This window comes from Malaclemys terrapin, chromosome 2, assembly GCF_027887155.1.
Source record: "Malaclemys terrapin pileata isolate rMalTer1 chromosome 2, rMalTer1.hap1, whole genome shotgun sequence".
NCBI classification, from domain to species: Eukaryota; Metazoa; Chordata; order Testudines; family Emydidae; genus Malaclemys; species Malaclemys terrapin.
This window is the reverse complement of record NC_071506.1, coordinates 73,315,256-73,338,413: the sequence shown is the minus strand read 5'-3', so window position 1 is coordinate 73,338,413 and position 23,158 is coordinate 73,315,256. Positions and strand designations below refer to the sequence as shown.

Genomic DNA, 23,158 nt, shown 5'->3' with positions numbered 1-23,158 from the left:
CCTACCTACATGGATATCTTGGCTGCTCTGCTAATATTCAGATAAACGCGTAAACCAGCTACAATAAGGTAGTTTTCTTTCTCTTCTTGGGATCTGAATGTGTCTGCCTTGCTCTATAGCTATCTCTCCTTCAGTGCTGGATTCTCCTCATGTCTCTTATAATGCAGTAAAAGTGTGTGCATAAACGCAGGGTGAGCTGACAAGTGGATGCTTTCCTTTCTGTTCTGGAATACACAGATACATGCGCCATAAATAGGGTTAAACTGGCACATGAAAAGCTAGACCTAATTCCTACGCATCCATATTCATACATTTTTTATAGACCATCACACTTTGTTCTTTACTTGACTGGCTCTGCAAGACTTTTTTTCTTAACTGCTCTAGGGCACAAGGAAGAGAGGAAATATAGCGCAGTGGGGTTTCTTTGGCTTCATGGATTCAAAAAATACAGAATTTATTCGTATCTTGTGTATATGAATATATATAAGTATGGCAAATTGTATAGGATAGCTGAACCAAAAGGAAAGAGATATCTCTGTCCTCCAAAGGCATGTTTTTATTACCCAGTGTTTAATAAACAAATTTCAAGCAATTTGTTTAATTTCTAATAACATTCCTAAAACTCTCTCTCATCTCTCTACTGTGATGTACCTTTCTGGTCACATCAAAGTCAAATGTCATACTGTGAGATGTAGGTTCAGTATTATTTGCTAGATTATTGCTTCTAGCCCAGTTCTTGTATTTACTATGGATACAAAACACAAAAATAAATAATCTGAATAAATAAAGGTGGTTTGCAAAATTTACCAGCTAAGGATAATATCTATTCACTTACCCTTACCATTAAGATACAATTTTACTTGCTGTTAGAAAAAAATAATTACTCCCTTTGTGAGCAAGTGAGTAAAATTTTGTAGGGCTGAGTGAGAGGAGCTGCAGTCAAACCTATTCTCAGTACTCAGAATATTCAGTACTTAAAATATTCATCTGGTTCTCACTTGTCCTAGTTGGCCAACTAAGTTTTGGAACAGAGCAAAATGTCTATAGGTCTACTGGTTCTGTGGCTTGGCTCCTGTAGAAACAACCAGAAACCAGTCAAACAATCCTAATGGACTCTACTGAAATTTCTACTACATACTGGATCCCCCATTTTGGCTGTGCATTCCCACGTCCTCTACAGGAGTTAACAGTGGTCAGTCTAGCATTAAAGAGATGTTCTCATCTAAAACATGGCCCAAGGTGTATGATTTTAAAAAGAAACTTTTACAAAAGCTGAGAACAATAGAAATAATTCTATGATTTTTTTTATTCCGGTGGAGGCAGATTATTTAAAAAAAAAAAAACACTATCCTGCATTGCTCCAGATTAGAACTGATAGTGAAAATAACTAGGAGCAAAAGTGAAGCTGACTATCTTCATTGCTGAAGCTGAAAGAAATGCAAAGAGTAGAGACGCTCCCACTCCAGAGATTTTGGCTCCAGACCCAAAGTTTGAGGGAGGTTTCATTCCACTATTCTGGTTTGGGTCCATCTTTAGCAGAAAGATGGCATGTGCAATGGCAAGCCCAAAGGCAAGAATTTTTAATGAATCCATAAATTCAGGGGGTTGTACCTTATGACTGGAGAACTGCAAATATAGTACCTATATTTAAGAACATTTTTTTTAAAAGTGATCTGGCAAACTACAGGCCCATTAGTTTGACCTCAGTTGTGTGCAAGGTCTTAGAACAAATTTTGAAAGAGAGAGTAATTAAAGACATAGGATAATTAGGAATAAGATACAACATGGTTTTACAAAAGGTAGATCTTGCCAAACTAACCTGACCTCTTTCTTTGAGAAGAAAACAGATTTTCCAAATGAAGGAAATGCAGTACATCTAATCTACCTGGATTTCAGTAAAGCATTTGATACAGTTCGTAGCCGTGTTAATCTGGATCTGTAAAAAGCAACAAAGTGCCACAGGACTCTTTGTTGCTTTTTACAGTTCCATATGAGAAATTATTAGTTAAATTGGAGAAGATAGGGATTAATACAAAGATCGAAAGATGGGTAAGGAACTGGTTAAAGGAGAGACGATAATCATATTGAAAGGTGAACTGTCATGCTGGAGGGAGGTTACTAGTGGAATTCCTATAGGTTCATTCTTGGAATCAGTCTTATTTAACATTTAACATGGCCCCAAAAATGGGAGTGTGCTAATAACATTTGTGTCTGACACAAAGTGGAGGAGGATCAGAATATCATACAAGAAGATATGGACTACCTTGAAATCTGGAGTACTAGAAATAGGATGAAACTTAATAGTGCAAAATGCAAGATCATGCACTTAGGGACAAACAACAAGAGCTTTTGTTATAAGCTGGGGACTTACCAGTTGGAAGCGACAGATGAGGAGAAAGACCTGGATGTACTGGTTGATCCCAGGATGACTATAAGCTGCTACTGTGGTATAGCCACGAAAAAGGCTAATGCAATCCTAGGTCACATTAGGTGAAGTATTGCCAATAGAGATAGGTTAAATAGGTCTTACTTGAGTTTTTTGAGCGCAGACTTAAGGAGCTTGACTTGTTGATTTTTAGCCTAACCAAAGCCTGAAGGGAGATATGATTGCTTTCTACAAATACGTCAGAGGGATAAATACCAGAGATGGAGAAGAGTTATTTAAGTTAAGGGTCACTGCTGGCACAAGAACAAATGGATATAAACTAGCCATCAACAAGTTAAGGCTTGAAATTAGATGAAGGTTTCTAACCATTAGAGGAGTGAAGTTCTGGAACAGCCTTCCAAGGGGGGAGTAGTGGAGGCAAAAAACATAACTGGCTTCAAGACTGAGCTTGATAATTTTATGGAGGGGATGGTATGATGAGGTTGTCTACAATGGCATATGGTCCATCTGTGTCTACTACTAGCAAATACCTCCAATGGCCAGAGATGGGACACTAGGTGGGGAGGGTTCTGAGTCATTACAGAGAATTCTTTCCCTGGTGTCTAGCCGGTGAGTCTCTCCTGCATGCTCTGGGTCTAACTGATCATCATATTTGTGGTCAGGAAAGAATTTTCCTCCTAGGTCAAATTGGCAGAGACCCTGGGGGTTTTCTTGCCTTGGGGCCCGAGTCCCTTGCTAGTCTGAACTAGAGTAAATGGTGGATTCTCTGTAACTTGAAGTCTTTAAATCAAGATTTGAGGACTTCAGTAACTCAACCAGAGGAGATGGGCCTAGTGCTGGCATGGGTGGATGAAGGTCTCTGGCCTGTGATGAGTAAGAGGTCAGACTAAATGATTATGATGGTCCCTTCCAGTCTTATAGCCTATGGAGTCTAAAGTCAACAAAAACCAGAATCAGTCAAAAGTAAATGAAGTTTTGAAAAGTCTAGTACACCAAGGTGGCGTTAGGAAGACAGGCCAAGATATTTTAAAATATATATTTATATGATTTTTAACTTGACAGGGTCCCTTTAAACTCCATGGCAACAGGCTGCAGAATGTAACCTTCTTTCTATGGAGGCCATAGAGTGAAGTTGTTCCTCAGTTCCCATTCTCTCCCTCCAACTTGAGCTGCCCCAGAATACCCATGGAGTAACAAACACTTGTTGCCAGTATAGGCAGGCTTTGGAGCATAGGGAAACATGTGATGAAGGCTCTGCTCCTCTCCTTATGTTGGGTTTTTTTAGGAAGTGGAAGTAGCCCCTGGGGGGGCTTTTCTATTCCACCATAGCCCTCTATAGCATGATAGGGGACAGAAGCATCTGGTCCTGAAATGCCAACTACCAGGGTTAATTATGTTAAAATTGCTCCCTTGCATACTATCTTCTCTGATTTGATCCTAAAGTGAAGTCACAGAGCTGAATTTGTGACATCACAATCATTTTCATGACAAAACACTGAGGATGTTTATGGGACTATGACTTCATTGCTGGATCAGGGATAAGTAGTGGCTGTGTTGTTAAACAAACATGGAAGGAGCTAAAAATTACTAACCAAATACATCCATTTCTTTAGCTATATATGATGTCTGCTCTCAAGTTTGCTCCACTATACAAATTCCCCTTTAATATGCCTGTACAGATGCCATTATTTTCCTGAAGGTGAATATGGAAGTACATGTGACGGGTTAGATCACAGAAATCCCCTGGGGGCTGCCAACTGATGTGCCAAAACTACTTCTGCCCTGCTTTCCCTGCCAGCTTGGGACTCCAGCACCCTATCTTGTTGAGCCAGACACGCCAGTCTGCTCCAACACAGACCCAGGGTTTGAACCATGTGCCCCAAAGCTGCAGACTTAACTGAAAGCAACTTAAGAATTGTTCCTGTCTTTAACACTCAGATGCCCAACTCCCAGTGGGGTCCAAACCCCAAATAAACCGATTTTACCCTGTATAAAGCTTATACAGGGTAAACTCATAAATTTTTCACCCTCTATAACACTGATAGAGAGATATGCACAGCTGTTTGCGCTCCCCCCCCGGTATTAATACATACCCTGTATTAATTAATAAGGGTTAATTAATAAGTAAAAAGTGATTTTATTAAATACAGAAAGTAGGATTTAAGTACTAACAGACAGAACAAAGTGAATTACCAAGCAAAATAAAATAAAACATTCAAGTCTAAGCCTAGTACAGTAATAAAACTGAATACAGATAAATCTCACCCTCAGAGATGTTTCAATAGGTTTCTTTCACAGACTGGATGCCTTTCTAGTCTGGGCACAATCCTTTCCCCTGGTACAGCCCTTGTTCCAGCTCAGGTGGTAGCTAGGGGATTTCTCATGATTGCCGCCCCTTTTGTTCTGTTTCCCCCACTTATATATCTTTTACATAAGGCGGGAATCCTTTGTCCCTCTGGGTTCCCACCCCTCCTTCTCAATGGAAAGACACCAGGTTAAAGATGGATTCCAGTTCAGGTGACCTGATCATATGTCACTGTAAGACCCCAAGCCTTCATTCTTCCCAGCCTGACTCACAGGAAGGCTTGCCTGCCAACAGAGCCATCCACAGTCAATTGTCCTGTTTGAAGGGTGCCATCAAGATTCCAAACCACCATTAATGGCCCACACTTTGCATAATTACAACAGGCCCTCAAAGTTATATTTCATATTTCTAGTTTCAAATACAAGAATGATACATTTATACAAATAGGATGACGACACTCAGTAGATTATAAGCTTTGTAATGATACCTTACAAGAGACCTTTTGCATGAAGCATATTTTAGTTACATTATATTCACACTCATCAGCATATTTTCATAAAATCATATATAGTGCAACGTCACAGTACAGATTTATATGAGACTTATTAGCTACTATTTTACCCCAGTTGCAGTAAATCTAATTGTGAGCAGCTTCATTAAAAAAAAAAAAGAAAGAAAAAAAATCTGCTGATGCCATTGCATCCGAGTGATGGCGCCTCCCAACATTTTTGGTGATCATAGTAACTGCTCCCATTTTCAGCTTGTTAAAGAAATATCCAGCTCCCTGGACATGTTCCCTTGGGAGAATATTAGACAGTGCTTGTTTGTAATCATTTGCACAACAGAAAGATAAAGAGATGCTGGTGGTAGAAAGCATATGCTGTAGAAAAAATAACTTGTACTAAGGATGTCTTTCAATGTCTCCAAAAATTCAGTAATGAGGAATGTGATGGCAACTGATGTTTTCTGTTATAATGATGACAAACAATAGGTACAACACTGGTAACAGATACATAAAAATCTAAACATATCCATCTCAAATATATCTATCAATTCAGTACGCTCTTGTGTGGTGGGGGTTTCGAGGGTTGTTGTTGTTTCATTTTTCATAGGTTTAATTTCAGCTTTTTAAAATCAGTAATCTATTGTTTAAAATTAAATCTACCTTCTGCACCTTAAAACAAACCCTTACATTATGACTGGATAGTTCTTATAAACAATAAGACTCTTACCTTTACAATTCTGTTCCAGAGGGGCTGCATAACATAGACTGATAACGGGTTTGTGTCCACAGCACTGTACTGTGAGCAAAGAAACAAACATGTAAAAATGCAAGACATTGAGAACACTGTTTTCCATGGGTAGAATATGGCCTTCAGCATTTAGGAAAAATCAACCTAAATTTGATTGATGTAAGTGTATTTCACCCTGATTGCCACTAATGAAGGTTTAATTTAATTAAGATGTGCTGACCTGGTTTATAGTACATTGCCAATAACAAATGGATTTTGTGGAAGACAAATGGAAGACAAATATCCTGAGACTTAGATTTAAATATATAATACACACATACACATACACACACACACACACACACACACACACACATATGAAGATTTCACTTTGACAAATTAGTACAGATTAGTTCTATAACCACTCTATGCATAGAATTCCCATTGACTTCATTAGCTATCCTTTAAAGTCTTTTTTTTAGTTAAATTGTCTTCAGTAGCACCCTTTGAAATGTGTATTCTCAGCAGTAATATATTTCTAGCATGAATGTGGGATTTGAAGAAAACTACAGCATTATTCTCCTTTACATCTCTTTTAGAAAACAGCCATGAAAGCTTTCATATGCCAAAGTGATCATTCATGACTTCACCATGCTATTACTGTAAGCTAATTTCACTGTAAGAAAACATTTCCAGGAGAGACTTGGGTTACTAAAATAAAATGTCCCTAAAGGCCAGATTTGTAAAGGTATTAAAGTGCCTTAAATTGCAGATAGGTGTCAAGTGGGATTTTCAAAAGCACCTAAGCACATAACTCCCATTCATTTCAATAAGCAAATTTCACCAGGTGTGATTTAGGAGCCCAAATACCTTTAGAAATCTTACCCTAAATGTCCTCTCTTTGGATTATTGTTATCTGTTCCTGAACTAACATTATGAGTCATTTCTTCTTCACCAGTCAGTATCAAGACTATGTAACTTGTGTAATATTCTTAGAACCAGATCATGAATCAGGATTTCCTAGGTCCCTGCACCTGTTCAGTGTTCCTTTAATTTAAATGGGACTCAGCACTAGTGTAAGGGTCTGCTCTACCAGATCCTAGGTTTTTCATTGCTAATACTATCTATGTCTGGCAACTCTTTGAAAACGGAAAGGTCCTTTGTTCATAGAATTATAGAATCACAGAATATCAGGGTTGGAAGGGACCTCAGGAGTTTGGCTCTGTGAAGATGTTAGCTTTCCTTTGGGTGAAACATTGAATACTTGTGTGTATATGTAGGAGTTGGATTTTATAATGTACTATGAGAATTAATGTATGATTTAATTTCATCCTGTCACCCACCCCTTTTGAATAGCAGAAAGGAATGACAGACCAGAACAATCCTTATGAGTGATTATGGTCATCCTTTTATTTTAGAATAGGTTATAAAGCTACTATGGTTTCCTATATGTATTACAAATTAGGAAGTAAGAGACAGGATTCTCTATTGTATCTATGTTAAGAAGATTAGAGGAATGTTGAGGGCCTGAAGCCCCAATGTGAATTGTTTTAGTTATAAGATTTAGCAAGGCTTGATTTACAATGTATTCTGCTGAATATACAATACTGCTGTCTGTATACCTTTGAAGGTATCTGTAAGAGATTGTTTGTGTGAATGAGGCATGCATGCATCAGAAAAAGATAAGGTGTGAAAGTCATCACAAATGTCCAGATGGTCAAGAAGAAGTGAGAGACTTGGAAAGACCAGGAGACAATCAGAAAACATCCATTGTATCCGATGTTAAACATGTTAGCAGCATTGACGACCTCAGAGGTGAGGCAGGCACCCCCGAAGGCGAGACAACAAATAAGAGATAACGATGGGAAGCCTGACAATAACCATCAAATGATAACACCACTTAAGGACTAATGATGACAGGATGACATTGCAAAATGCATGGACTCAAATGGAAATTTACAACTATAAAGCTGGGGTGTTTTGCCATGGAACTCTGGGTTCAGTCCTGCAAAGCCTCGGAGCATCAGATCGCAACCGACAGAACCCAGCTCCACACTCGTGCTCATGAACATCACTGGCAGGACTCTGTGTGTGTGTGTGTGTGTGTGTGTGTGTGTGTGTGTCTAAAAAGCATATGCTAATGTGATATTCTCAATAAATAAATAAACTGTCTGCACTGGGCTATCTTGATTATCACTTCAAAAGTTTTTTTTTTTTTTCTCTTACTTAATTGGCCTCTCAGAGTTGGTAAGACAACTCCCACCTGTTTACGCTTTCTGTATGTGTGTATATATATCTCCTCAATATTTATTCCACTCTGTGTGCATCCGAGGAAGTGGGCTGTAGTCCACGAAAGCTTATGCTCTAATAAATTTGTTAGTCTCTAAGGTGCCACAAGTACTCCTGTTCTTTTTGTGGATACAGACTAACACGGCTGCTACTCTGAAATCTGTCAATAAATGCTGTGTATTTACCTTCCTCTATAAAGATCCTGTGTGCTTTGTATGAGCATAACATATACTTCTCCATAATAATGCTACATCCAGTATCTATGTCTTCTGTAAAACAAAACTGCACCAAGTACTTTGTTCTTACTTGAACAAAACAATATTGTTCCTTAAACCTGAATACTTATCTGTGTATTATTGGCAGGGCTGGTAGCCTGCCTATTATTAAGTTTGCCCAACACTTCCCATTGTAAGACCCTGTTTTCAGTTGCATATAACTTTGTCAAACTTTAACCGTTTGGGTTGAAAATGTTCATGATAGATATCTGCGTCAGGCTTGTTTTGTTGTTTTCATTTTTGAACATTTGCCAGAACAAGGCTAGGGGAAAATACATTGTTTTGCCCATGTTAAAAATTCTGGTGACCTTTTCTTTTATTAAATGCTGTGGCACCCCCATGCTTTGAAGAAGGGACTTGACTTTTGGCAGGAGTTGGCCTTTGTGTCAGGGATGTGCCTTTTGCCTTCCCTATGAAATCTGTCCAAATGATGAGCTTTTGAATAATTGCCATTTGCACATGCTCAATAGACCTCTTCAATTTTAACAAATAAAATCTCGGAAGATTCCTGAGTATGCTCCATTCCCTCACAGCTCCTATGCGTAAGCAGACTGTGCATGTGCCATCCCCACAGAATGACTGAGCATGCTCCATCCCCAGGCTACGGGGCCAGCCTGTATTGACTGCGCCCAGCTGCTCTGGGTCGGGGTGGGGCCAGCCACTGGTACTGACAGCAGGGAACTAAGAGCCTATCTCTCCTCTGTTCTCAGTGACCCCTCCTTCACTTGCTGGCAATCATGGAGGAGGAAGCCATCTAACTTGAATGAAGGGGGTGGGAAGCCAAACTAGAGGTAAGGGAAAAGAGTAGATAGGGCCAAGAACTCTAGTGAGGATAGAACTGGAGAGGGATGTGAAACTATGATTGAATTGGAGGGGGAAGTCTGGGACTGGTTGGCAAAGGAGACTGGGATCTGGAAAGGAGATGGACTGGTTGGGCAAGGAGACTTGAAGCCTGAGGGAGAGGGGAGGCTGGGATTGGGAGCCATATGTAGTGGAGAATGGGACTCGGAGCCAGTGAAGGAAATGGGGAGATGAGAGCCAACTGTCATAAAGGAGTAGCGACACTGAGATCAATGAAGAGCTAGGGGAAGAGAGGAGATTGGGACTGGCTAGCCAAGGAGACTGGGGACAAGAAGTTGCAGCAGGAAGGGGGAATTGGGACTATCTGGGTAAGGAAACTGGGATTGGGTGTGGGGGCACAAAGAGACTAAGAGTTGGGGGGAGACTGGGGCTTGGACAGAGAGACTGGAGGGAGAGATGAGGACTGGCTGGGCAACGAGACTAGGATGGAAATCCCGAGGAGTGGAGGGTAGGGCTGCGTAGGCAAGGAAAAAGGAGGACTGATACCAGGACTGATAACAGGACTGGTAAGAGACAGGACTGGGACAGGGACAGCTTGGAGGGAAACAAGCAGAAGAGTCTGTGCCCATCCTTCAGAGCTTGGAGCCAAAGATTCCAGAGTCTCACTACTCCCCTGCTGTCAGCAAATCCCTGTGAAATCCATGTGCGTCCCATCCCCCTCTAGTGCGGGTCCACATAGATAACAATTGACTCCGTTATTTCAAGAACCAGAATCTGTACAGTGGAGCTATAGGTTCCAACCCTGCTGGTGACCCATCTGGACGTCAGAATGATTCCACATGATGGAATTTCTGTTTTTTGAGTGTCTTTAACTGTCCCTTTTTTTTCTGTAATCCCCTGCCTCATCCTACAGACAAAAGCCTCAATCCTGATTCATCCCCAGAGCAGGGCTAGCCTGTGCACTAAATCAGGCAGGTGTCCTGTGGAAAAAATAGTATGTCATCCTGTCATTAAAGACTATCATAATGCGCGTACACAAGAGGGCAGAACTAGGGTTGCATGGAAAACCTTAATACTGGAATTTCCTAACTTTTAAATGCTTAACTTTGCAACATTAATAATGTTCTTTTAACATAGTTTGTGTGTGTGTAATTTTATATGTATATTTACTTGTATAATTGCCTGTAAATATACCTTTAAAACAAAAACATTAATGCCTTGTAGGCCTACTGATGATTATTGAATTTTGTGAATTTGCAATACACAGGTTAAAAAAACCAAGGATGATACCTATCACAAAACCTGATTTGCTCATTTATTTTCTTAAGTGTAATTCAGTTTCAACTATTTATAATATTTCAAACTGTACAAGTACATGTGGTAGATTCTGTAAAAATCATTAGATTTTAGTTATATGCTATTATATATCAGTCATTTGCTAGTAAATATTGGTGAGAGATGGGCAGAAAATGACATTTTTGTGTAAAATTATAAAATGTATAGTTTAGCTAAATTAAAATTATTGTATTTGCTCTAAATAAAGAAGCTCTTACTGTAGCCTTTCTGCTCATTTTGTCAACCATGTTATTTCCAAGATGACACTGTTATGCTTAGGGTTGCCAGGTGTCTGTCCAAATTATAAGCTTTTGAACCAGCGGGGCAGGGGTGTTTAGTTTTGTACGATTAGAACCAGAACACCTAGTCAAAAAGGGACCCTGGCAGCTCCAGTCAGCACCACCAACCCTGCCTGCCCTGGCTCCGTGTGGCTCCCAGAAGTGGCCGCCAGGTCCCTGCGTCCCTAGGGGCATGGGCGGCCAGGGAGACTCCATGGGCTGCCCCCACTCCTAGTGCCGGCTCCGCTGCTCCCATTGGTCGTGGGCGCAAGGGCAGTGCGCGGAGCCTCCCTGGCCGCCCATGCACCTAGGGGCAGCCAGGGCCTGGCAGCTGCTTCCTGGGAGCCGCAGTAAGCGCCACAGGGACTCCACACCCACTCCCAGATCCTTGCCAGAGCCCAGAGTCCCCTCCTGCACCCAAACTCCCTCCCGGAGCCTGCACCCCCCCCAACACTCTGCCCCAGCCCTGAGTCCCCTCCTGCACCCCAAACCCCTCATCACTGACCCAACCCCAGAGCCCACACCCCCAGCTGGAGTCCTCATCCCCTCCCATGCCCCAACCCCGTGCCCCAGTCTGGAGCCCTCTCCCTCACCCTGAACCCCTCATTTCTGGCCCCACCTGGAGCCCACACCCCCAGCCCAGAGCCCATACCCCTGCCCCCCGCATCCCAACTCCCTGCCCCAGCCCTGAGCTGTCTCCTGCACCCCAAACTTCTCATCTCCGGCCCAACTCCAGTGCCTGCACCGCCAGCTGGAGTCCTCAACCCCCTGCACCCCAACCCCCTGCTCCAGCCCGCAGCCCTCTCCCGCACCTCAAACCCCTCATCCCACACCCACCCCGAGCCCACATCCCCAGCCGGAGCCCTCACCCCCCTGCCCCAGCCTGGTGAAAGTGAGTGAGGGTGGGGGAGAACAAACGATGGAGGGAGGGGGGATGGAGCGAGCGGGGCGGGGCCTCGGAGACAGGGTGGGGCAGAGACTCCGGGAAGGGTGGGGCAGAGGGTGAGACAGGGGTGTTTAGTTTTGTACGATTAGAAAGTTGGCAATCCTAGCTATGCTGAGAGTTTTTCTGATAGCATATATACATTTATTTTTTAAAAAGGAGGAAAATGCATTACATAAACTAAATTTAATTTGTAGGATGGTGTTGAGTTTACCACTAGCCTGTATGTACTGTATTCCCAATTGTATCTACAGTACTTTATCAGCACATGTTATCTCCATATTGTATCATCCAAACCTTAACTGCACTGATTGATTTTTATTTTTATTTTATTTTAATTTTTTTTGGATGGTGCTGCTTGCTACTAAATAACAGAAGTTTGGAACAGTGCATGTTTGTGCTTGTATGAATATTCAGATTGATGTGTGCATCAAGCCATATTCCCATATGGCAAATGGATAATCATGTGGTATATATTGTGGAGGGGGGGTGCATATATATAGTGTGGGTGGGTGAGGCATTAGTATATATTTGAACTACTGAGACTTCATGTAAGTATGAAGAGCCCTAAAGTTTCCCTCTGTCCCTCCCTGCACCCCCCATTCCAAGCCTCATTGCCTTTCATTTTCAGAGGAAGATTTCAATGGTAGTTAGGTGCCCAAAACAGTTCTGAAGATCTGCCCCTTCGTGCTTTTGAGAATCCCACCCTTAAGACTTCAATTATGAACTTAAGTGCCCAACTTCAGGCTCCTATTTTTGAAAATGTTGGCCGGTGTATATAAAAAATTCACATTAAAGTGAATGTATCCAAAGGGTAAATAACTTTGTTGTTAACGATGATGCAATTTTGTTTTGAAGTGTCCTAGCTTTTATGCTAGAGATACATTTTTAATAAAAACAAATTTTAGCCCGTGATACCACAAACACTTATGCCCATGCTTAACTTTAAGCATCTTGATAGTTCTATTAAAGTCAATGGTACTATTTATGTGAGTAAAATTACCTGCTTAAGCATGAGTAGAATTTGGGTCTTAATTTGCAATATTTTTTTTTGCCGATGGCAATTTTGTAAAATTCAAATAAAATACCTGACTATTCATAATATTTTTTAAAAACCCACATTTATAATTTAGTTCATTGTAAATTTTAATCTGAAACTGCAGTTGCCCAAATTTGCAAATTAGTTTTATACACCCTTGACTAATTTAAATAAATTATTCTTCTTTTTAAATCAAGTGACTGATCATTATTTCAATTATTTAAATATCCTTGTTTTATATTGCTCCACCCTGATGTATTGTGATTATTTTTCTTTAGGGCAAAACCTACAGCTTTAAGAGATGTCTGATGTCATCACTAAGAAGCCCAAGATACTGTAGTTTGCCAGCATAAGTAATGAGAAATCACTAATATCATACACAGGCTATCTGATAACATGCTGGACAGCAAATTCGACAAATTCAGTCATATTGAAACAAGAACAGTCAGGATAAAAAGAGGTAGTACCACCTGACCTTCAATCTTGCTCTTTCCTCCTCACCCACCCTCTCTTTTTCCCTTAAGCACACCATAATATTAAAATACTAAAATATCTATTAAATAACAGTAAAATATAGCTTCGCGGCCAAAGTACTCAGAAACTCTCCAGAACATCTACCTGCTCCCAAGGAGAAAACCCACATCAACTCATTTTCTAGAAATATTTATATTGATCTTAATTGTAAATATGGATCTTTAATATACCTAAAAACAGTGAAACAAAATCAACACTTGCCAGCAAATGAAAGCATTTAAACTGCTTTGCATAAGAAAGGTATTAGTTTTTTGTTTTTTGGTGAAGTCATAAGCCTTGATGATAACTCCAGGGGTGAGTGTCATTATTTTTAGTAAAACATTGTGGACTGCAGCAATATTCTGTCACTTACATGCAGACTTTTCAAGAACAATTTACAGTATATGACAGGGTCACTTACAGTACATTGGAAGGGAGAAAGGGTTCCCCTGTTCTTGGATGAACTGTGGACTTTTGGAAAGTGGGGAAATGTTCAGGAAGATGTGAAAAACTCGAATAGAGACCTGCTCTTTTTTATTTGCTGATCTGTTTTAGTTAAACTGAAAAAAACACATGTATAAACTGGATGGTGCTGGGAGAGGCATTCAGACATTCTTCTTTCAAGGGAAAAAGCAGCTATGTTCTGTTCCAAAGAAAATACTCAGAGCCTTCAAGACCATAAGTTTGTTGCTCCTGGCTCTTTAGGAGACCAAACTATTCAGTAAAACAGATTCCTAAATTGTGGTCTCTGAACCCTTCTTGATTGTTAGACTTAGTTGGCTGAGGGAGGTAAGTATTATAATCCTTTATTTTTCTGAAGTAAAAATGAGTCAGACAGGTAAAAGCCCACATTCTTAAGTGCACTCTCTAACTTTGAGTGCCCAGCTTTAGAAATGTACGGTCATATTTTCAGAGATACTGAGCATATACGGCTGCAATGAAGTCAAAAGAAGTTGTTTGATGCTTAGAACCACTTAAAATTATGCCTTAGCTCTCTGGAGTTAAGCACCTGAATATTAAAGCACCCAAAGTTAGATGCAACTTTGTAGGAAGAAAATGTCTTAGAGAACTAGATAAATTCACAGAGATTAAGTCCATTAATGGCTATTAGCCAGGATGGGTAAGGAATGGTGTCCCTAGCCTCTGTTTGTCAGAGGGTTGAGATGGATTTCAGGAGAGAGATCACTGGATCATTACCTGTTAGGCTCACTCCCTCTGGGGCACCTGGCATTGGCCACTGTCAGTAGACAGGACACTGGGCTGGATGGAGCTTTGGTCTGACCCAGTATGGCCGTTCTTATGTTCTTAGGTCATTTATGAAAATATGCTTTTTCCAAAGTCACAGACTCTGTGACTGAGTCCTTTTAGAATCCAGATCTTAGTTCCAAATCCTGTGCTTTAACCACAAGACTATCCTTCCTCTGTGCTTAAATCAGCTGTAAATATGGCTGTAGCAATACCAGTTTTTTTCTGGTGCAGACAAGGCTTTAGACAGAGCACTAGAGCATAACACTAAGGAAATAAATGAAGGTACTGAAGAAACTGACTGGCTCACAGTTTAAACACTAAATCCTCATGACACCAGTAATACTAATAATGACCTTTGTAAAAGCTGCTAGATAGAGCAGGCCTGTGGGGTTGTACTGGGGAACTATGAGCAGAATTAGGCCCATTTTCAGCTTCCAATAAATGTTTATTGTTGCAAAAGTAAAATAGTGGTAGGCTGCTCCTCGCACAGAACCAAACAGTGCTTATATATAAAAAACAAAATTGTATTGCCATTGTATTTATTTTAATGGAAATACCAAAGACACATAGCTATATCTCTTTTAGGAAAGCAATAACCATGGTTTTAGGAACAAGCCTTAATAGACTGCAAAGGGACTTGGGGTGTTCTTTCACTGATACCCCGAAGAGATGTTCAGATTTATCAAGAACATTTAATTTATTATAAAACAATAACACTACTATAAAGATTCCCATCAGGGACAGGGAGTGGCTAAAGGCAGTGGGATGGAGAAAACAGCATGTGCTGTTCCATCCTGCTCCCTTCTCCAAACATACTTCTGCTGTGTTTAAGACAACTGGCAGCTCCTTGAAAGCCACCCTCCTTTTCTCCCTGCTCTAGGAAGGGCTCCTAATAGAGCTAAACATGGGAGTAATTCACATATTATTACTCCTGGGGGAATTTTGCACCAAAAAATTAAATTCTGTGCACAATATTTTCATAATTTGCAAAATTCTGCATATTTTATTTGTCAAAATAACACACTATAATCACACCAGTTTCAATTATTTTTGGGTATTTATTTCAAAATACCTGTCAGCAAGTATGTCTGTAACAATACAGACAACAAAAAAGATTCAGGGAATGTTTTTTGACAAACAGACTCCTTACTAGACATATTAATACAGAATTCCAAGTAAAATTCATTTAAACTACAATACACAACCATATTTCCCACACGCCTCAGAAGCAGTGCAAAAGCTTGTGGGGGGGTCTGCGGAAACAGAGGCGCTGAGGGAGAGGGAACTAATTGTTGGGAAGGAGCCCAGGTGTGAACTTGGAGGGTTGTTGGGTATGGGTGGGAAAAGTATGGAACATGTTTTTTTGGGGGGTGAGGAGGGATTGTTAGGAAGCTTTCCCCATGCAGACCCTGGCTGAACCCTAGCCTCTCCCATTCAGTCAGGTACATCTGCCCGTCCACATGTGTCCCTCCACCCCCACTCAGACACCCACTCCCCCATCCGGCCCTGCACTCCCTCCCCCTGTCCCCATGTGTCTCTGTGCCCCCACTCAGTCACTCCCTGTCCCTATGTGGCCCTGCACCCCCTCCCCCATCACCATATGGCCCTGCACCTCCCTCCCCACCCCTGTGGCCCTGCGCCTCCACTCCCAATCAGCCCCTGCCCCAGTCTGTCCTCCCCCACTAGCCCTTATGAGCCCCAGCAACCCTACACTGTTTGTCTCCCCATAGCCTCTGTCTCCAGCAGGGCCGGCTCTAACTTTTTTGCCACCCCAGGCAAAAAAGAAGACCACCGCCCCCACCCCCTCACGAGCACTGCGCCGCTGTACCCCCCGCGAGCGCCGCGCAGCCGAACCCCCCCAGCGCCGCCAAAATCCCCCCCCAAGCACCACACCGCCCAAAGCCCTGCCCCCCAGAGCACCACGCCACCCGAAGCCCCGCCCCCCTCCGAGCGCCATGCCGCTCGAAGCCCTGCCCCCCTGAGCACTGCACCACAGAAACAAAAAAAAACCCTTCCAGTGCTACCCCAACGAACCAATAAATAAATAAATAACACGAGCGCCGCCCTGCCCCAAGGTGCCGCCCCAAGCACGTGCTTGGTCGGCTGGTGCCTGGAGCCGGCCCTGGTCTCCGGACAGGCATTGTGAAGAAGGCAGGCTCTTTCTCTGCCCTAGCTGCAGGGAGCTGCTGCTCTGTTCTATCACCACAGCTCCCTCTGGTGAGCAAAAGGCAGAACTGCAGCAACTTTCTGGCAGAAGCTTTTTTCTGGACAAAAAATTAAAAATATACACACATGCAGTGGCACAGAAATTCCCCGAGGAGTAGACATATACATGACTGCAGACTCAGGAAGCAGCCTGTCAGCCCATGCTTCTCTTCTCTCTGATCCTGCAGTTTAGCCAGGAATGGCTCAGAGTAGTATGTAGCCTTTTGTTGAACTGAAGGAATGCAGAGAGAAGAGAATGCTATCACCAGGAGAAAGGGAGCAAAAAACCCAAGTAAATAAGAATGAGAGAGAGAGAGAATGAACTTCAAGAATGATTAAAGGATTAGAAAACGTTTTATAGTGACAGACGCTAGGAAATCAACCTATGGAGCTTAACAAAGAGAAGGTTAAGGGGTGATCTGATTCCAATCTATACATACCTATGGGGGAACAAATATTTAATAATGAGCTCTTCAAACAAGCAGAGAAAGCTATAACATGATCCAGTGGCCAGAAGTTGAAGCTAGACAAATTCAGACTGGAAATAAGGCATACATTTTAAACAATAAGAGTACAGTAGAACCTCAGAGTTACATACACCTCAGGAATGGAGGTTGTCCATAACTCTGAAATGTTCCATAACTCTGAAGAAGAGGTTATGGATTTCAGCCATATCTGGGCTTGGGGCTGCAGCCGTCGCAGGGGGGGGGAGGGGCTTCTGAATCTTGGGGCGCCAGGGCTCTGGGCAGGGGGCTCAGGGCTGCTGCCCTAGAGGAGCACTGGGGCTCAACTCTTTAGACCTGGGGAGAGTGCTTGGCTTGGGGCTTCAGCTCCGCTCCTGGTTTCAGCCTTGCACTGGGCACCAGGGCACACAGCTTCAGCCCCACAGCTCCATTCCTGGCTTTAGTCCTACGGGGAACGCCGAGGTTCCCCATGGCTCCACTCCCAGCTTCAGTGAGCGGAGGGCAGGGCTCAGGACTTTAACTACCGGGAGAGTGCTGGGACTGAAACCAGAGCTCCCCTCATAGCTAAAGCCCCGAGCCCTGGCACCCCCCATTGGGCTGAATCCAGGACTGCAGCTGTGGGGCTGAAACCCTGAGCCTCAGCACTCCCCCCCCCCCCAGTCTAAAGCCCTGAGCCCCAGTGCTCCCGAGGGTCAGAAGCCCCTCTCTTCCCTCCCCCCCCAGAGCCCTGACCCCCGCCTCCCTCCACAGCTGCAGCCTCAACCCCCCCTTGGCTGAAGCCATGAGCCTCAGAGCTAAAGCCCCAAGGCAGTACAGTATTTGCTTTTTTTTCCTTTTGTCTGTGCTGCTGGCTGATTGAGGACTTCCGGTTCCAGAGGGTGTCCGGTTGTCCAGTAAGTCCTTCAGTCTGGTGTTTGTATCTTTGAGGTTCTACTGTAATTAACCATTGGAACAATTTACCATGGGCCATGGTGGATTTGCCATACCTAGCAATTTTAAAATCAAGCCTGGATGTTTTTCTACAAGATCTGCTCTAGGAATTATTTTGGGGAACTTCTATGGCCGGTGTTATACAGCAGGTCAGACTAGATAATCGCAGTGGTCCCTCCTGGCCCTGAAATATATGAACTGTGCTGGGCATGGCACAAGCAGACTGGAGTGGAGGGGGAGAGCCAAGCTGTCAACCAACCCTAAGTGGGCTCCACAAATAAAGGTCTCCAAGGGGAAGAGCATATAGCATCCTTGGATTTCATAATAGTGTTGTAAATCCTACAGTTTTGGATCTTAATGTTATATTGGAAGGTATTAACAGTTGCCCTCAAGCGTGTCTTTGAGATGTAGATCAATCACAAACCTGGAAAAAAATCGACGGGCATATTAACCATCTTTCATTCAGGCTAAATGGAAGGAGCAATTAAATATCTCTTTGTGCAGCGATAGCTGAAACAACTGAAGCCACCACCCCAGGCACTGGTCAGCATGCCAAAGCCTGAGCAGAAGTGAAGTCATATGGACTGAGAGGTTTACCTTGGAACTGATTGCAAATGCAGGGGCTACAGCACTGATTGGTTATAACTGTGTGTGTCTGTGTGTGAGAGGAAAAAAGCCACAGAGAATAAGAAAAGTCAAGAATGTATACATGGGAGGAAGCTGAGAGAACTTATTTTGGACACAGTACTCACTGGAAAGGCAATTTTGGATTTCTGAATAAGGAGACAGACTACTGTTGTTTGTTCCTGGTGTGTTGAGTGAAACAGGGCTTTGTGAGCATTCTTTGTAAATAAACAGGCTTCCACCAGAGAAATACTTGACTCGTTCACCAGTTTCTCCTTCTAACCTAAATAACCCAATAAGGCCCCAAATATTGGCCAACTGCTCAGACCAAAAAGGAGCAACAGCAACAAAGAAACAGATTTTTTTTTTAAATTTACATATAAGCAGCTATAAATCCTTAACAATACTTTGCATTTTGGCCTGGGAGTCACTTTATAATTAATTATCACAATACTCCTAAGAGTTAGGTCAGCACTATTATTTCCTTTTTACATAACATGCTATTAAGGCACAGACAGGCTGTAACTCACCCCAGGGTGAGAAAGCCAGTAGAGACAGAGCTGGGAGTGTTGTTTATTGAAATATTTCAAATATATATATTTATATACAGAGAGAGACAGAGAGAGAGAATTTAAGCATAAGTAATATAAGATTGTTCAAATAAAGTATGAATATTTCAACTCAACTTTGTACTTAAGAGTTCATTTTTATTAAAGGAAAGAAATGGGATTATTAGGAATTGAATGACTGGCAAGCCTATTTCTCAGAAAAACTAATAGTTTAAAGCAGCTGTATATCAGGTGGTAATCATGGATTAGGCTGAAATACACAGAAGACAGGGTTGCATGAACACTCTGATATTTTATGTGGAATTAGAAGTCTGGCATTGTAGTAAATAGGAATACCTTCAGGAGCTTAAATACAGACTGGAAATCATTGAGAAACAACACCAAAACCAAACTCAAGATTTATCAGAGCTGCGTACTTTCAACACTACTTTATAGTTCAGATTGCTGGGGAATGAGAAAGTATGACATGTCCAAACTGTCTTCATTCCATACAACCTGCCTCAGAAAAATCCTCTGTATCTTTTGGCCCAGAACAATCTCAAACCAAGATCTATTGACACAGTGCAGCCAAGAGGATCTGAGCACCATCATTGCCAGGAGGCATTGGAGAGGGATCGGTCATGTGCTTCGGATGGAAATTGATTCCATCACCAGAGTAGCAATAAGATGGACACCTGAAGGCAAGCGAAAACGAGGCCGCCCAAAAACATGGCAAAGAGCTGTGGAAGCTGAACTGAAAAACCTGGGGCACAGCTGGGGAGCCATTGAAAGACTTGCCAGAAACAGACAGGAGTGGAGGACCTTCATCAATGCCCTAAATGCCAGAGACGTAATAGGAACATGATGCCGACGATGATGATTGTAGTAAATTATTGACGAGTATAATAGTTGTTCCAACACAGGAAGGGAAGGAGCCAACTAACAGCTACAGGGGACCTTATATGAAGGTCATAAAACACTTGAAGGTTTTAATAAAATGAATAAAATTAGTCCAAGAAAGACATAAAAATAATCTACAGTATTTTATAAAATAAAACTAATTACAAGCAGGATAAAACTATAAAGAGAGTGGGAAGAAAACCACCAGTTTTATCCATTTTAAACTCAAAGTTGGAACATTTTGCACTTCACCAATAGGGTGTAACATTCAGGAGTACTAGCTGCTATCATTGGCCAGATCTTTTTCTTAAATGTGGTTTAAGAAAAAAAGGTTTTCACAGCATGCATTGGACTCAATGCATCACAGCTAAGGCAAAAAAGAATAACAATTATTGAAAATCTTGGGCCAGATTCTCAGGTACACCTAAGCTATGTTCAATGCACTTGATGAGGCAGAGGACAATATGTGGCTTTCCTCAACCTCCTGTGCCCCATCCTGAGAATAGTGGGGGGCTAATTCAACCGCTGGGGCAAGATACAACAACCTCTGGATTTCTCTAACTTGTATCAATTACTGGAAGACCAACTTCTCCCATCCTCCCACTCCCTCTACATTTGCTTTTCACAGATATAAATGATAGTAGAAGGTACAAGACAGTGAAGACTCGGGCCTGTCAACATTTAAATACACCTCTACCCCGATATAATGCTGTCCTCGGGAGCCAAAAAATCTTACCGCATTATAGGTGAAACTGCGTTATATCGAACTTGCTTTGATCCACCGGAGTGCGCAGCTCCGCCCCCCCCGGAGCACTGCTTTACCGCGTTATATCCAAGTTCATGTTACATCGGGGTAGAGGTATATATATAAACAATTTCAAGAAACAGAAATAGTTAAATATGATAATTGCAGGAAAGTAAAAAAATGCTAAGCGACAGTATATAGAATTCTGCTCTTACGTAAGTGATGTGTTGAAAATAATGATCTTGCAGTACTCATTTTGAAAACAGCACTTCTTTCAAAATAAATTAAAACAGAGCGTATAGCATTTTACTGGCCTACCATTTATGGTGCAAGTTTCACACCAGCAGATATCACTACTGCATGAGGTATTTCATTATTCTTGTACCTCCCTCATTCATACTGCTGCCACTACTTGTTCTCCAACTATTCCCTTTGGTAGAAGAGAAGGCACACATGTCAACAGCAGTCTTCACCATACCTCCTTTACCTCCTTCAGCTTTTTCCACTCACATCTTCTACTATGTTCTGCTTATAGAATTTCAGAATACAGATTTTTGTTATTAGCAGGACAAGATCTTAGAAGGATTTAAAAATTTGTTTATATGGATAATGAGAACATTGACAGTTACATTAAATAAGATTTTCTTTTAAAACAAGAAGGGATATAAAACCTTATACGGCAGGGCATGGTGCTTCATCATCATCTAACACAAACACTAGACACCCTGGAATGAAATCCTGTACCCATTGGCCACTGACTTCACTGGGGCCAGGATTCACCACTAATTTCCCACAGAAGGAAGGAAGGATGGATGCAACAATGATGCGTCACTGCTGATGGAAGGATGAGTTTTGGAAACCCAGCTCCAAAAGTGTTCTGCCACTGACGGAGAAATTAGAGTGCAGAAGGTTGCCCGTGACCACTTCTTTGCTAATGAGGGAGGAAAGATGAAGACTTCTCTCAGGTAGAGCAATTTTGGAGCAGAAAAGAAGCTTGTTAATAATATAAATTATTCAATCCTTAAACCTCTCTTTCGAAGGCTGGTGATGATTTAATTTGCAGCCTATTTTTAACTTTTTAAAAAAAAACTGTGCCCAATGTTTCATTTTCTATAGCACAAACAGTACAACTGTAGTATTTTTTAACAAATCAAAGGCCCAAGTCACGTACAATTTTTCTAAAACAATTTTTAACATAATCATTTTTGAGGCAATTATTAGGTGGGGAGAAATATTGAGTGCAATGAACTCCTTAGTATACCTTTGCCATCTGTAATAGATTAAATGAAATCTATTCATGTTTACATAGATTCCTCTGCAGGCTGAACTAATAGAGCAACAGCTCAGTTACTTCCGCAGATAGAAGTCTGTTTCTTTTTGGAGTCGAAAGTTGTCGATTCTGTTCCCTGATGCCACAACTATATACTACTAACTAATGATTACATTGTCTGTACAGTTAAGAAATATAGGTCATTGCTTCCTCTCACTTAAACTAGTCTCAGTACGATATGTCTCAGTGATCAGAATGAAACCTATTGTTGGGAACAGATTATCCTGCATCTGCCTACTGCAGGGTTCTTACAACTTTCTCTGAAGCATCTGGTGTTGGCCACTGACAGAGACAGGATACTAGACTTGATGACCTTGGTTTTGATCCAGTATGGCAATTCCTATATTCCTATGTACAGTACCTCAAAGTTGAGTGGCTAAATGCCTACTTTGCTGGCCTCTCAGTATGACTTTGTACAATTCAAGTACGTTCATCACATTTTTCAGCTGATTGTACTTTAATAGCAGAAAAGAATCATGACTTCTAATTTCTGTAAAATATGTATTTATTTACATTGCCACAAAGAACACAGGCAATATAAAATCAAATTAAAGCTATCTTAGGACAATGGGAATTGTCATATTGGCTCAGAACAGTGGTGTCCATCTAGTTTAGTATCCTGTCCAACAAGGGCAGGTACTATTTCAGAGGAAGGTACAAGAAACCACATGTGAGTAGTTTCCTTCACTAATCTCTGTGAGTAGTTTCCACAGAAATATTAACAAATAATCCATTTCTGCTTCACATATGTATAGCTTTGAAACTATT

At 41.7% G+C, this 23,158-nt stretch overlaps 1 protein-coding gene across 1 annotated transcript in view; it reads right to left on the bottom strand.

Moving 5' to 3' along the window:
* LOC128831257 (ethanolaminephosphotransferase 1-like) overlaps positions 1-23,158 on the bottom strand; it is a 79,906-nt gene that overhangs the window by 51,915 nt on the left and 4,833 nt on the right. The window contains exon 2 of the mRNA XM_054017571.1: positions 5,924-5,992. Within this exon, the coding sequence (XP_053873546.1) occupies positions 5,924-5,992 (69 nt within the window). The remainder of the gene's footprint in view (positions 1-5,923; positions 5,993-23,158) is intronic.